This window comes from Chrysemys picta, chromosome 6 (genome assembly GCF_011386835.1).
Source record: "Chrysemys picta bellii isolate R12L10 chromosome 6, ASM1138683v2, whole genome shotgun sequence".
In the NCBI taxonomy this organism is placed as follows: Eukaryota; Metazoa; Chordata; order Testudines; family Emydidae; genus Chrysemys; species Chrysemys picta.
In genome coordinates, this window is record NC_088796.1 from 55,343,867 (window position 1) to 55,358,159 (window position 14,293).

At 40.6% G+C, this 14,293-nt stretch overlaps 1 protein-coding gene across 5 annotated transcripts in view; it reads right to left on the reverse strand.

Annotated features, from left to right (window-relative positions):
- The window catches only part of TMEM161B (transmembrane protein 161B), an 89,195-nt gene that overhangs the window by 62,843 nt on the left and 12,059 nt on the right, over positions 1 to 14,293 (reverse strand). For 4 of the 5 annotated variants that reach the window (XM_065599149.1, XM_005288147.5, XM_042855859.2 and 1 more), the window contains exon 2: positions 301 to 404. In XM_065599149.1, the coding sequence (XP_065455221.1) occupies positions 301 to 404 (104 nt within the window). Of the gene's footprint in view, positions 1 to 300; positions 405 to 13,415; positions 13,477 to 14,293 lie in introns of all 5 variants that reach the window. The other variant, XM_065599148.1, reaches the window with a different exon arrangement.

Consider the following 14,293-nt stretch of genomic DNA (forward strand, 5'->3'; position numbering starts at 1 on the left):
GAAAGTGTCGTACAGCTCATCTCTCAAAGAAAAAAATGTCAGCCAACTAACAGCATGCTTAACTGTATAACAACCTTAACACAGCTCCTTTACAATGAGAATTTCATTATATTTTCAGTCTATGATCTGATGTCACAATATTATAATCTTCTACATCAGGTGCAAATGATGCAAGTGGTTCCATTCTGCTGGAAATGGTTGAAACCTTTCCTGATTAGTTTAATTTTTTGATTTCTAGACTCTATAACAAGTGTCACCACATCCATATATACTGTAGCAATTAGTTGTTTCTTATCTTACCTGCCACTACAGAGAAGCCAACGAGCTAGAGAATAGTGAGGTATGATCTTCTGAATGACACTAGCCATCACCATGGTAACCACGAGCTGTACACCTATCACACCCTGTGGAGGAATAAGTTAAGTCAGTATATGTAAAAATGCTGAAGTACAGACTTTTTATATTTTAAAAGCAACCTTTCATAGGAAGTCTAATGAAGGTTTGTTTTTTGTTTTTTAAACGAGAGGCTTACTAACTTAGTTTCATTAAATTCTCTGAGACTTGTTACACTCAGTCCTAGACCTGTTCTAAAAAAGACACTGCTAGGCCATGGGACCAGTAATAAATGTCCTGTCTTCAGCTCATGAATCCTTAGCAGTGGCGGATTTAGAGTTAGTGGGGCCCTGTGCGCAGCTTCATTTTCAGGGCCCTCCCCCTCAGGACCCAGACAAGAAAAAACACTCTTATCTCCCCAACCCCCCGTTTTTATTCTTTTTTTTCCTTCATCCTCCAATATTATAAGTAATAGGAAGTAAATGGCAATACAGTGAGGTACCTTGACTGGGGCAGGGGTTGGGGTACGATGTGGCTCTGGGCTGGGGCAGGAAGTTGGGGCATGGGAGGGGATGAGGGGTGCAAGTTCTGGGAGGAAGTTTGGGTGTGGGGTGCGGGCTCTGGGCTGGGGTGCAGGAGGGGTCAGCACTTACCCCCTACCAGCGGCCGCAGGTACATGCCAGCTGCTTCCCTGAGTGGCACAGAGGGAGGGAAGCAACGCAGGCAGGGAGCCGCCTTAGCCTTGCTGCTGGCATCTCTCTGCACGCCCCTGGGAGAAGGGGGGGGCAGCAGGTCTCCGTGCGCTGCCTGGGGCAGGGGCAGCACGCAGAGCCACCCCCACACACACCAGGGGGCATTCAGAGATGTGCCAGCAGCCATTGGCTTCCAGGGGTGGCATGGGGCTAATGGCCACGGAATGCTGCGCCGCCGGCAGAGACTCAGGGACAGGTTGTCAGATGAGATTTGTCCTGCATTTTGGGGGTTCCCCGTCACTGGGGGGCCTTGTGCCACCACACTGTTCCATGGTAAATCTGCCTCTGATGCTTAGTGCTAGAAATGCATCCAAGAATGCAAGGATTTCTCTGCTTTCTGGTGGTACAAGCCATTTATTTCTGACCAATGGCATTTCAAAAGATATGAGACCTTAAAATTATGTCACAGATTACCATCTTGTTTTTTGTGCTTTCTTCAATTCAGACATGATTTTAACAACTGATACTTCACAAACCTGCTAGAGCTAACAATTTATAACATCTGTAAGAAAGCTGGAATTCCAGCTTTCAAGCAGCATAAAGCAGTTTTTTCCAACTTTAATGATTCAAGGGATAATATAAAATCATGTTGGAATTTTGACAATTGAGGGTGTAGGTGGAGAAAGGAAAGAAAAAAGATGTTAATCGAGGTGGCACAACTTTAAAGTCTAAAACTCTGACCACATAGCCTGTAATTCTTTGGCAAGATTAATAATGTCTTCTCATCCCTTGTCCTTGACCAAGTTTTGATCCCTTGCTATTTGAACAAAAATTCATATAAGATCACAAAAGCTTTTTTAAATTAAATTTCACTCTATGCAACTTTCATGCTATAACTCTTTTCCTTAAAGTTCTACACTAAAAATTTAAATGCTTTACAAATTGTAATTCCAGTTCTGTTCTTGAACACGCAGCACCACACCCCAAAACTTGTAAAATCAAATATTAATGAGTTCAATATTAGGATATGAGTATATCAACTTGTTTATTTATCATTTGCATATTTGCTGAGCTAAGCGATAGCGTTCTTAGTAGCCAGATGCAGCCCTCAGAGACCACTGCTGAATTTGATTAGCAGGCACGCCTCGACAATGTGTATCATGGTTTGATCTGCGCCACAGCTTGGATTCCTCTAAGACCCCAACGGTGCTCGCTGGCGCACAGAGGCCTTGCCCAGTCCAGAAATGGCTAAAAAGAGCCCACTAACGACGTGGCAGGTCAAAGCTGGGCAGGCAAGCAGTAGGGTCTGTGATGAGGAACTGATTGACGGATAATGTTAAGCATCAGTTTTCCCGCCACAAGGACTCTGTTGTCACATGATGGCGTGGCAGCCTCAACCATAGTGGGTGTTGTGATGAAAGACATGCAGCTGATGGTCCTAAAAGGTCGTTGAACAAGGGTAAACTTGGGTTGGCACATACTTTCTCAAGCAGTTTGCCAACTGCAATCTCCCTCGTGATGTAAAGGGGAGCAATGTGGCTCAGAACTAGAAGCCATGAAAGATGAGTCGGTCGGAGAGTTCCTGTGCTGATGCACATTGTTGAGTTGAGATGCACATACAACAAGTTTGGTGTGTGCCGACCGACTCCATATTGGCGCATAGCACTCTGCTATTGAATTCGAGATGGCAAAGACTGAGGTCCATAGGGTTGGTGCATCCGCTCCCCATGAACGAACCTGCCAGTTTGCTGTGAAGGTTGTTGCATGTATTGACCTTTGCTGCTACCTTGTTCAGGTGACTTTTGTATGTAGTGTTCAGTCAAGGGTCACACATAAGTAAACAGGGTATGCTTCATGCTTCAGCTTCTGGCCATTCATTATGATGTTTAGTTCCCTATTAGCAGTGGCTTGGTGGAGGTAGAATGTGCTAGAGACTGTCTTGCTGGTGCTAGGCTGAAGGCGCCATGTCTTGCTATAGTTGGCCAGCTTTGCAGCATCATCTCGTGGGGTTTTCTCCAGCGCAGAGAAAGTTTGAGCCTGGTAGCCCGCAGCATACATTTTCTGCATAGATGAGCTTCTGCCACTGGGTTGGTGGCAGGTCACTGATGTATAGATTTAAAAAGTTTGGGGCTTGAACAGATCCCTAGCATAACCCATTCATCCGTTTTCTTCCAAGCACTTGTTCTCACCCACATGCACCCTGAACCATCTGTCTCAGAGGAGCAGTTCCATGGCATTAGTAACCCAGGGTGGGAGGACTCTTGATATTTTAAAAAGTAGACCCTTGTGCCACACCATATCATATGCTGCAGTGAGGTCAAGGAAAATAGCGCCCATTTTCAGATTTCTTTGAAAAGAGTTTTTGATTAATGTGGTTAGAGCAAGTACTTGATTGCATGTGCTTTAGACCTTATTGAAAGACTGCTTGCTCGACATTCAAGATGCTCTCGACCACTGGTGTTATTCACTGTAAAATTAGGTACTCTAGAACCTTGAGAGACAGAGAAAGCAACGATATCAGGAGACAGCTTGATGCCAGGTTTGGGTCTTTACCAGGTTTTGGGAGGTCAATAACTTTTGACATGCGCCAGATTTTCGGCAGTCTTCCTTCATTGGTGATCTTTGTGAAGAATTGAGCCAACCAAGAGCACATGGGCCAAGATGTTTCAGGAACTCTGGAAGGATGTTGTCATAGCCAGTAGTGGTGCCAGACTTGATGTTATACAGCACTCTGGAACTGCAAAAAGTTCAGGGAAAGCTCTGGATTTGTGCTGCTGCGTAAGACCGTCCACTCACTCAGGACTCAACTATTCATTTCTTTTTCCAAGTGTGTCTTTCTCCAGGCGAAGCAGGTGAATGGCTCCTCTCAGATGATCAGCTTGGTTTTGGTGACTGCTGGGCTACTCCAAGGCGACAAAGTAAAACTCCAGCATTTCTGTCTGGAACAAGTAAAGTTCAGGTACTGTGTCTTTTCCTTTCATCAGGCTCAGCAAGCACAGCTCAAATAAGTGGTCAGCCTCGTCCAGGTCATCAGCTGATTCATACTGCTTGAATAGAGTGGCAATGGATCAGTATTCTCATCATGCCACCTATCAGTACCTGGCACAGTCCAGGAAAGCTAATGATCTTCCTAGCAAACAGAATTCTGCAAGCTTATACTTGAAGAACCCTGGTATCGACACTTCTGCTAACCCTAAGAACGTGCAATCCCGCAGCTTCCACACCATCAGGCCTACACTCCAAGTCTTCCAACTGAATGTTGAGACTTCATCTACAGCCAAGCGGCATTGAATCAGAGCTCTTGCTCAATATATCAACTGACTGTGTTAATAGAGTCATATATATAAAAAGTATACATTACTTTTAATATGATTTAAGCATCTTAAAACAAATAGGTTAAGATACTATAAAAATATTAGGTGAGATGAAGGGAAGAAATCAGTTTAATAAATGTGGAACTAAAAAATTCTACATCTAACAAAAGATGGATTGAACAACATACTTCCTCTGAATACTCAGTGACTGAGGCTCCTTTTAGCTTAGTTGCAAATAAAACCTTCTCTGGAATCAAGTCCCTGCTCTGAACATTTCCTGGTCAGCCTGACAACTTCCTATTGTGCAAAGAATCCGCTATCCCTCATCTGTTTTGCTTATTAAGTCCCGCATCCTTTGAATTTGTTACTATCTTGAGAAGTTCCATCAACATTTCCACAAAAGAGTGTTTTATCAGGATATCATAGAATCACAGGACTGGAAGGGACTTCAAGAGGTCATCTAGTCCAGTCCCTTGCACATATGGCAGGACTAAGTATTATCTAGACCATTCCTGACAGGTGTTTGTCTAACCTGCAGGTGCCAGTCTTCTTCCCCACCCCCGTCACAGGCCCAAGGACTCCCTCCCTCAGGGAGTCCCATGGGGAGGCAGATCAGCATTCTATATTGCTAACGCGGTTGTAAGCATCGCAAGGCATTTGGGGGGGGGGTGCGAAGGCGGGGGGGAAGGTCAAAGGTATAAGTGTGGAATGGAAGATTCCCTTGCAGGGAGCGAAAGGCCAAGAGGGGGAAGAAGGAAAAGAGCAAAGAATGGGTTAACTCGACACTCCAGCTCGCTCAGTCAAAAAATAAAGCACCGACTCCGGCCCAAGGCTACAGCTCACAGCAGACGCTTGGCTGCCTGCCAAGAAAGAGCGGGGCCTGGATTCCCCCCTCCCCCCAACCAGCTGTAAGAAAGAAGGATCCAGCTGAACGGACCTGCGGAGGCAGCCCAAAACAAACAAAACAGCAAAGGCCAACATGGGGGAAAACAAAGTCCCGCCGGTGTGTCTGGAGCCGGTGTGTTTTAAAAAAGTTGAGAAGACCACAGAAAGTCGGTTTGGACTGGTACAAAGAGCATCAGGAGCAGAGGTCCCTGAACAAAACACCCCCAACCTTAAAACCCTCCTGAGAGCTGGAGCAACTTGGAAATTACAGTGGACCCCGGACGACCTGGGCCCAGGACAAAACTCCCATCCACCCTTTCCCCTCATCTTCTTACGTTACACCCAGGCTTGGCCAGCCATGGGTAGAGCATCTGTGAATATGAAAGTGTGTTAGGGCTTGGGGCACTAACGCTGTCTTCCTTCCTCTGAGTGATGTGGGGAGCACCCATCACTCTCCACTGTTATTTTATTAATAAAGTTTTAAAATTTAAATCCTTGGTGTGTTTCGTCATCTCCTCCCCACACGGTCCTGTGGCCTCAGCCTAACCACCTGATGCCTCAAGCAGATTGGTAACTGAAATCTGTCACACACATCCCCACCAATTGCCTCTAAGGCCTTTTCCTTACTGGGGAAGAGAGGTAGGTTTTCAACCCAAATTAGCTAACACAAGTTAACTAATATGAGGTAAAATCCCCATGAAAACAAGGCAGTTTGTAGTTTTCACATAACGTATCAGGTCCAGTGGGTGGTCTTAGGTGCTTAGGTATCTGTATATTTGGGTGTCGGTTCTCACAGCCACACAAATTCATCTCCTTAGTCAAGTTATCGTTATGAGACATCACCAAACCTACTAGGTAATTTGAGTCCATTATGCACATGATCAGGAATTATTGTCACTGATTGTCCAAATAGAGTTCCTCTTTCCCCAGAACTCACCAAAACACCTTCCATACCAGATTAATGCTTTGTTTCTCAAAATGGAAAAAAAATACAAAGAAACATCCTATATCAAGTCTCACCATTGCATGGTGTGTTTTGGAGCATTAAAAGTAACTATGTGGTTCACAGGTTTCAAAGTGGTAGGGTTTCAGAGACTCCAAATTTAAATTTTCTTTTATATTCTGAACATCTTTCTGGATTATCTACGTAAAATACAGTAAAGCAAAGGCTTGCATAATACCGTCATGCAACATGGGTAGCAAATAGTTCCTGCATGTGTTACTATTCAGCATGGTGTAACATGACTGTCTTGATCTAATTTGTGGACAGGTTCGCCTAACTATTTTATAAAGCCCTGTGGTGTGGTTTGAGAACCTCCCAAAATGATGTGTATGCATAATTTGTTTTTCTCTGTTCCTGATTTTTTTCTAGAGAAAGAAGCATATTTTATTTATTTTGAAAAAAGCTTTGCAGGCACCTTTATACATCACAAAACCCAAAAAGGATACACCACCTATTTAAAAATAAACCCTTTACTGGTCACTTTTTTTTTTTTTTTTTTTTTTTTTTAAACACACACACAAACAGATTGAGAACAGTCATGGGTTATGGCCTTTCAAGTTCCACCTTTGCCAGTTTGGAGTAAGATTTTATTTTATATATAAAAACTGTAACTTATATAATTCATTCTTCACTCTGGTTGTTGTATTTGAGCTATGCTTTTTCACAATTGCAATCTTGGTAAAGATATGTAACGTACAAAGGCTTTCGGCAACCAGAGGGTGACTTTCAATCTTGGGCACCATATCATACCAGACATTTTTCTACGATTTATTATGAGTAAGATATTACTTGCAACCATTTTTTAATCTTAAGATTTCACTCTGCACTACCCAAAAATACGAAGTTTGTAACTTTAATGTCATGCTGCCAAACAGACTGTAGTTTACTTCTCAACATTTCACAATACCACTACTAGTGACTGCATTCAGTGGTTTAACTTAAAGGTTCATGTTTCAGTATGTTGAAAAAAATCCTGATATTTCAATAAAGAAGCCATGAGGCCCTTGACAATTACTTGAAAGGCATTCCCCCTTGAATCTGTGAAGAAGCATAACACAAGCACATCATCGGGGAGAACTTATATAGAACATTGTATATCTTACCATTCTACTTTTGCCAATTTTGGGTAAGGCCATAACCCATATTAATTGGTAATTGAAGGTGTTAAAGTAAGCACACAGTGAAATAATCTGAATAAAAATCCTTTCCTCTCAATTGTTTCTTTCACGGATTTGGGATGCTGTTTTACTAGCTCTCCAGTCATCACAGGATTTATTTTCTAAACCAGGGGTCGGCAACCTTTCAGAAGTGGTGTGCCGAGTTTTCATTTATTCATCTAATTTAAGGTTTTGCATGCCAGTAATACATTTTAACATTTTTAGAAGGTCTCTTTCTATAAGTCTATAATATATAACTAAACTATTGTTTTTAAAATGTTTAAGAAACTTCATTTAAAATTAAATTAAAATGCAGAGCCCCCCGGACCGATGGCCAGGACCCGGGCAGTGTGAGTGTCACTGAAAATCAACTTGCGTGCCGCCTTCAGCACACGTGCCACAGGTCACTTACCCCTGTTCTAAATCAACAAATTTGTAAGTCTCTCTTTGCAGGTAAAAGCTATATTGTAGTCAGGATGCTGGCATTTTTAAGCACTGATACAGATAAAAAAAATGTACATTTTCCCAGAAAAGATGTTCCCTAAAGTCTACTGGGGCAGACAAGATCTGAATTTCTAATACAAAAAGAAGCTAAGAAAAATAAAAAACTTCCCAAGTCTCATTTACGGATAAAGAAACAATATTTTTTCCCTTTAAGTCCAATGTGGAAGCTAGCACAGCCATTATGTAGCACTTCACTCTAATCTTTGTGACCTTTTTGCAATATAATTGTGGTACATTTTACATACAAGCCAACCACTCAATAGTTGAAAGACAAGCTATGATGTTATTTACATTTTATTCCATAAATATACATAACCCCCCCAGTAAACTGCATGTGTGCCATAGAAGCAAACAAATAAAATAAATAAAAATGCTCAAAATTCAGAAGTATCAATTTCTGAAAGGTAAGAACATTTGGCAAGTAAAATTCTATACAAATAGAGACCTTATAGGGAGACCTTACACTGTAATAATCCTTTTTTCAGAAAACTACATGTAGATTCAGAATTGGTCAACAAAAAACACTGCTTCAATACTAATTTATATCTGAGCTATTCTCTCTCTCTCTCCCCACTACCCTTAATTACAACTCTGTACTCCAAGTGACAGCAGGATTTCCAGGAATTTGAACATCATGCCTACAGAGCCTTTTACCTTCAGATCACTGATATAAACCCAGACCAGGTCAATGGTGAACATCTTACAGCTGTTCCAAGGCATATGTTAAATGAGTCAATCAGGTATCCAGCAAACAGAACCCAAATCACAAAACTGCCACCACAATTGACAGGCAGCAGAGAGACCAAAGATTGAACAGGAATGGAAACTGAACTACTCTTTTAACCATAGAAATGGTCCTTTCAAAAATCAGATTTAAGGCACCATGGCAAGGTAGAGTGGGAAAGTTTACAGTCCCACTATGAGTATTGTACCTGTTCTCTAGATCAATCAAGTTTCAGATATTTGGACTATTTTTCATACAAATCATACACCACTTTTCACCTTACTAAATCTGTATTGCTCCCTATTCCCAACTTAGAAAGCCAATATTCTAAAATTAAATGTCATCAACCATGTGAACCATGTAGCCAAGAACAATAAAGTCTCTTTTGCTTGCACAGGATATAGCACACCTTTCATTAACAAAAAGAACAGGAATACTTGTGGCACCTTAGAGACTAACAAATTTATTAGAGCATAAGCTTTCGTGGACTACAGCCCACTTCTTCGGATGCATATAGAATGGAACATATATTGAGGAGATATATATACACACATACAGAGAGCATGAACAGGTGGGAGTTGTCTTACCAACTCTGAGAGGCCAATTTTTTTTTCTTACTTAATTGGCCTCTCAGAGTTGGTAAGACAACTCCCACCTGTTCATGCTCTCTGTATGTGTGTATATATATATCTCCTCAATATATGTTCCATTCTATATGCATCCGAAGAAGTGGGCTGTAGTCCACGAAAGCTTATGCTCTAATAAATTTGTTAGTCTCTAAGGTGCCACAAGTACTCCTGTTCTTTTTGCGGATACAGACTAACACGGCTGCTACTCTGAAACCTTTCATTAACAGTCCCTTTAATGGAATTTTGCTGGGAAAATGCGTATGTGTTTTTCAGTGCTAGTGCTGTCACCTATGTTAAGTTGCAGGGTAGACAGGGCATGGGAATTTTCACCACTTTGTCTTACATAGGGTTTAAAATGCTAGCAGCTGCCTGTGCATTATTTACAGAAGTGCTCTTAACAATGAAGCTGAACTCATATGGGCAAGAGTGGGAAGTTTTAGTAAAGCATAGTCCTAGCACAGACAAGACGCTTCAAGGTTCCTGATGCAGCCTCCTATCCTTGAAGGACCTCTAAAGTTGAAAAACAAAAAAAAATGAAAAGGGAAGGTAAAACAAAGTGTATTCCAGAGATCATGACTTTCACATCATTACTACTGTAAAAGGTACATAGAACTTTGATAAGTTAAAAACAAAGTGAACAAAAGTAAAGAATGAATAATTCAGATAAAGCTGCAAAACACGTGTATCACTTATCTCAGACACGTAATTGTGCTATGTTTACAAATGAAATAAAATAAAATGTTATAGATACTTACCTAACACAAGTTCTCAAAGTACTCCTCTCAAAAGGACATTTCTATATCCTTATTTTATAGTGTGTGGTTGGATTAAATAAGTATTAGATAAGAATTAAATCCAAGCATACCAAGTAAAGATCACCAAAGTTAATAGTTGTATGCCAAGGCTCCATTTCAACCTCTCTATATTGACTTTGTCCAAGGTCATTTTCAGACACAAGAACAATCTGGGATTTTTTCCTTTTGATCTCAAACATACATGTTTGGGCTTTGTACCTAAAGACCAGATCCTGCAAACACTTAACTTTAAACACAGGCAATTCCATTGAAGTCAGTGAACTACTTGCATGCTTAAAATTAAGCTCATACATAATTGTTTGCAAGATCAGGACCTTGACTGAGAATTAACATGGATACCCACAGACTGCCAAACAAGAAGACCACTATATTCCTGAGAAACTGGCTAGTGGGATCCATAGCAAACTTACAATATCATCCCTAGAAATACTTCAACAAGAAACTCTTTGTAAATCCACAAGTCTCAGGAATAAGATTCTGAAGCAAATGCACAAAAGTCTTCTTTGAAGTTTAATTCAGAACATACATTCACTTTAACTATACTTGCAAACCCTCACAAAAAAAAGAAAAGCTGAAAAACTTTCGAGTAGTAGAAAACACAAGTATTGTGCTGCATTTTCAAGGCCACCAAGGCTCTTAGTAGAATGTAGTGCAATACCCTCTATCTTTTCCAGCCCCAATGATGCAACAATATTTACGGAAACCAGAAGTTACATGTGATTTGGGGAAGGGGGTAGAGAAATGCCATCTGACCAGGGATAGGACATTTCCAAATTAAAAATTACTTCCCTTCTGTTCAATTCAAGGTGGGGAGGAAACAGTGGCTGTATATGGTCATGTGTAATACTGACTCAGAAGCATAACTTTTTATTTTGAATAGGATGTACTAGCATTTAATATTTATATTCCAGTAGCTAGAAGCCAACCAGGCTGGGACCCTAGTGTAGTAGGTGTTCTACAAACACAGAAAATGGCAGACCCTTTTGCAAAGAACTTTAAAAGGAGAATATATTCTATGGATGAGACAAAAAGAAGAGCTGATCTACACTAGGAACTTACATTGGTATAGCTACTTCTCTCAGGGCTGTGAATTCTTCTGTTGACCTAGCTACTGCCTTTTAGGGAAGTAGATTCCTTGCACCGATAGGAGAACCCTTCCCACCAGCATAGGCCACTTCTACACTGTTGCGTTTTAAATGTAGAAACGCCCTAAGACAGGGGTCGGCAACCTCTGGCACACGGCTCGCCAGGGTAAGCACCCTGGCGGGCTGAGCCAGTTTGTTTACCGGCCGTGTCGGCAGATTCGGCCGATCGCGGCTCCCACTGGCCGCGGTTCACCACTCCAGGCCAATGGGGGCTGCGGGAAGCTGCGGCCAGCACATCCCTCGGCCTGTGCCGCTTCCCACAGCCCCCATTGGCCTGGGACGGCGAACCGCGGCCAGTGGGAGCTGCGATCAGCTGAACCTGCTGACGCGGCAGGTAAACAAACTGGCCCAGCCCACCCTATGATGGGTGCAATTCTTAGTCAATCTGGAACAGTAATTACACCTAGCCATGTGCTGACTGTTATAAAGTTGCACTTTTCTGTACGTACAGTATAACATTAATATGTACGCTTGTATGCTGGAGCTCGCATCTTGGAAAAGCTCAAAGGGTCTTTTCTTAAAGTATAAATCAAAAATCAGTGTGTAATAGCAACCCAAAACTAATGTGTACATAGGTCACCGAGACACCAGATAGGAAGGACAAGGAAGATAGGGATAGTGATTATGAGAGAACACTTTCACATAGACATTAACCCCACAAAACATATGCAAGACAAAGTCATATGATTTCTATCTGACAAGTAGGTTTAGTAAGAGTGTCTTTAAAGGCAATTTAAGTTCTGTATATATTAAATGTTAATAAATCTAATTTTGAGAAAGGTAACTGCCTCTTAGGGTCCTTCATTCTCTTGTTGAACAGTTTTCCTGTTTTTTGTTGCTTTGTCGTCTCTACTGTTATGTAAGACAAAGAACCTGGGAGCACAAATAGACTCAGTAAGGGATGTGCAAACTCAAAGTTCTCTGATGTGCATGCATACCCACCAACAGGCTCACACAGAAATTTGAAAATGCTTGCAGCCATTTCCTATCTGAAGGATGCCACCCCTCTAGAGACCCACAGAAAAGTGCTCTCTGCTTCCCAATGATATCACCACCACCACCACCTGCTCCTCCTCCACACACCACTGTGGAGGTGTTCTATAAAGAGATTTGAGGAAGAAAGGGATTCCGGTGTCCTCTTGCATCTCGTGCAGACACCTTTGTGAATTATTTAATACAGTGTTTATCACCAAAGTAAAAAAGCACCACCTTGCTCCCACTCCAAAGTCCTGGGACTCTGGGCACCAGTGTGGATAAAAATAGGGTGATTTTTTTATTTAAATTAAATACAGATTTTTTAAAATGTACCTATTTAAAATTACATTTGAAATTACGACAACCTATGTTGAAGCCTAAATTTACAATAATCTATTAAAATCATTTAAATTAAATTAAAAAAAATATTAAGCAGTACATGTCTGCTGCCAAAGTTTTAATAAGTAAAACTACTGATCTGGTGTAAGTCACTGGCTAAGCACCTGGAAACAGAATTTGACGAAGCTTTAGATAGCAGTAACCAGCTTTGGATAGCTGTAGCCTCTTCTGCATATTCTCTTCATTTCAGTTTATTCAACTAGTTCATTTCAATAATGAGTTCATTCAAAGTTAAGAAACCAACTGGGAGTTGAAAAAGCAGAAAAAAGTTTGTTTTCTGCTTTCAATCTATGATAAGAAGTAGGTGTGAGAAGATGAGATCTACTAGTTCTAAAGTCCTGAAGGACATGGTGACCAGAAACAATCAGTTCAATTCACTATAGCTAATGCTTCCTTCATTTAATAAATCAGTTTTAAAGGAAAAGCAAGTTTTGATAAGAAAAAAGTTGATCAAAAAGTTTATGTATCCAGGCATTTAAGGTAGTTTTATTTAACTAATAAAGCAATTTTAAACTGATGTTTTAGTGCATTTTTAATTGGATTCAGTTTCCATCCGGATGAAGCTGGACACAAATCACAAGTTAAGAATTAATCATCCAGTAAATAAGAAATGCATCATTCATCATTTTCTAACACAATAAAAAATGCAAAATTTAAGAATCTAAATAAATGTAAGTTAAGTTATATAATTGCTTAAATAAATGTGTATAAGTATAGTACATGCACCTGGTTAGCAAAAAGAAGCCACAGATTTAGTGTAAAAGCTAAACCAAGTTGCAAATCAACATGTTTTAATGGTTACTAGCGAATAAAAATTAAATATGTCAAAAATGGCATTACCTGTTTCCAAGTCACTGATAACTCGGAAGAAAATTATCTTGAATGCTTATGGATCAATGTCCTAACAGATAAAGCACAAGATGAGATATTAAATGGTGTCTGCAACAGACCACCAAATCACAGCGGCAAACAGAATGACCACCTCCTTACACATCTATCTACAATGCATAGGAAAAAACTGCATAATCATGGGGGACTTCAACTGGAGTGACATATGCTGGAAGTCTCATGCTGCCAATAGTAAAACATCCTTAGACTTTCTAAACATTATAGAGGACCATTTCCTAATTCAATAAGTGCTGTAGACAACACAGGAGAATTCTTTATTACAGCTAGTCCTAACAGATAAAGAAAACCTGATCACAGAACTAAGCGTTAATGGAAGTTTAGATACAAGTGATCATGACTTGATCACATTTATAATGTGCAAGCACAATAAAGTCTAGACCAGGGGTCGGCAACCTTTCAGAAGTGGTGTGCCGAGTCTCCCTTTATTCACTCTAATTTAAGGTTTCGCGTGCCAGTAATAAATTTTAACATTTTTAGAAGGTCTCTTTCTATAAGTCTATAATATATAAATAAACTACTGTTGAATATAAAGTAAATAAGGTTTTTAAAATGTTTAAGAAGCTTCATTTAAAATTAAATTAAAATGCAGAGTCCCCCAGACCGGTGGCCAGGACGCGGTCAGTGTGAGTGCCACTGAAAATCAGCTCGCGTGCCACCTTCGGCACACGTGCCATAGGTTGCCTACCCCTGGTCTAGACTAGTAATATATATGCTTGGTGCTTTAATAGGGCCAATTTCACAAAGCTGAAAACAATTATGAGTAAAACCAGCTGGGATGAAAATTTGTATCAGAAAAATCTGAATGATAA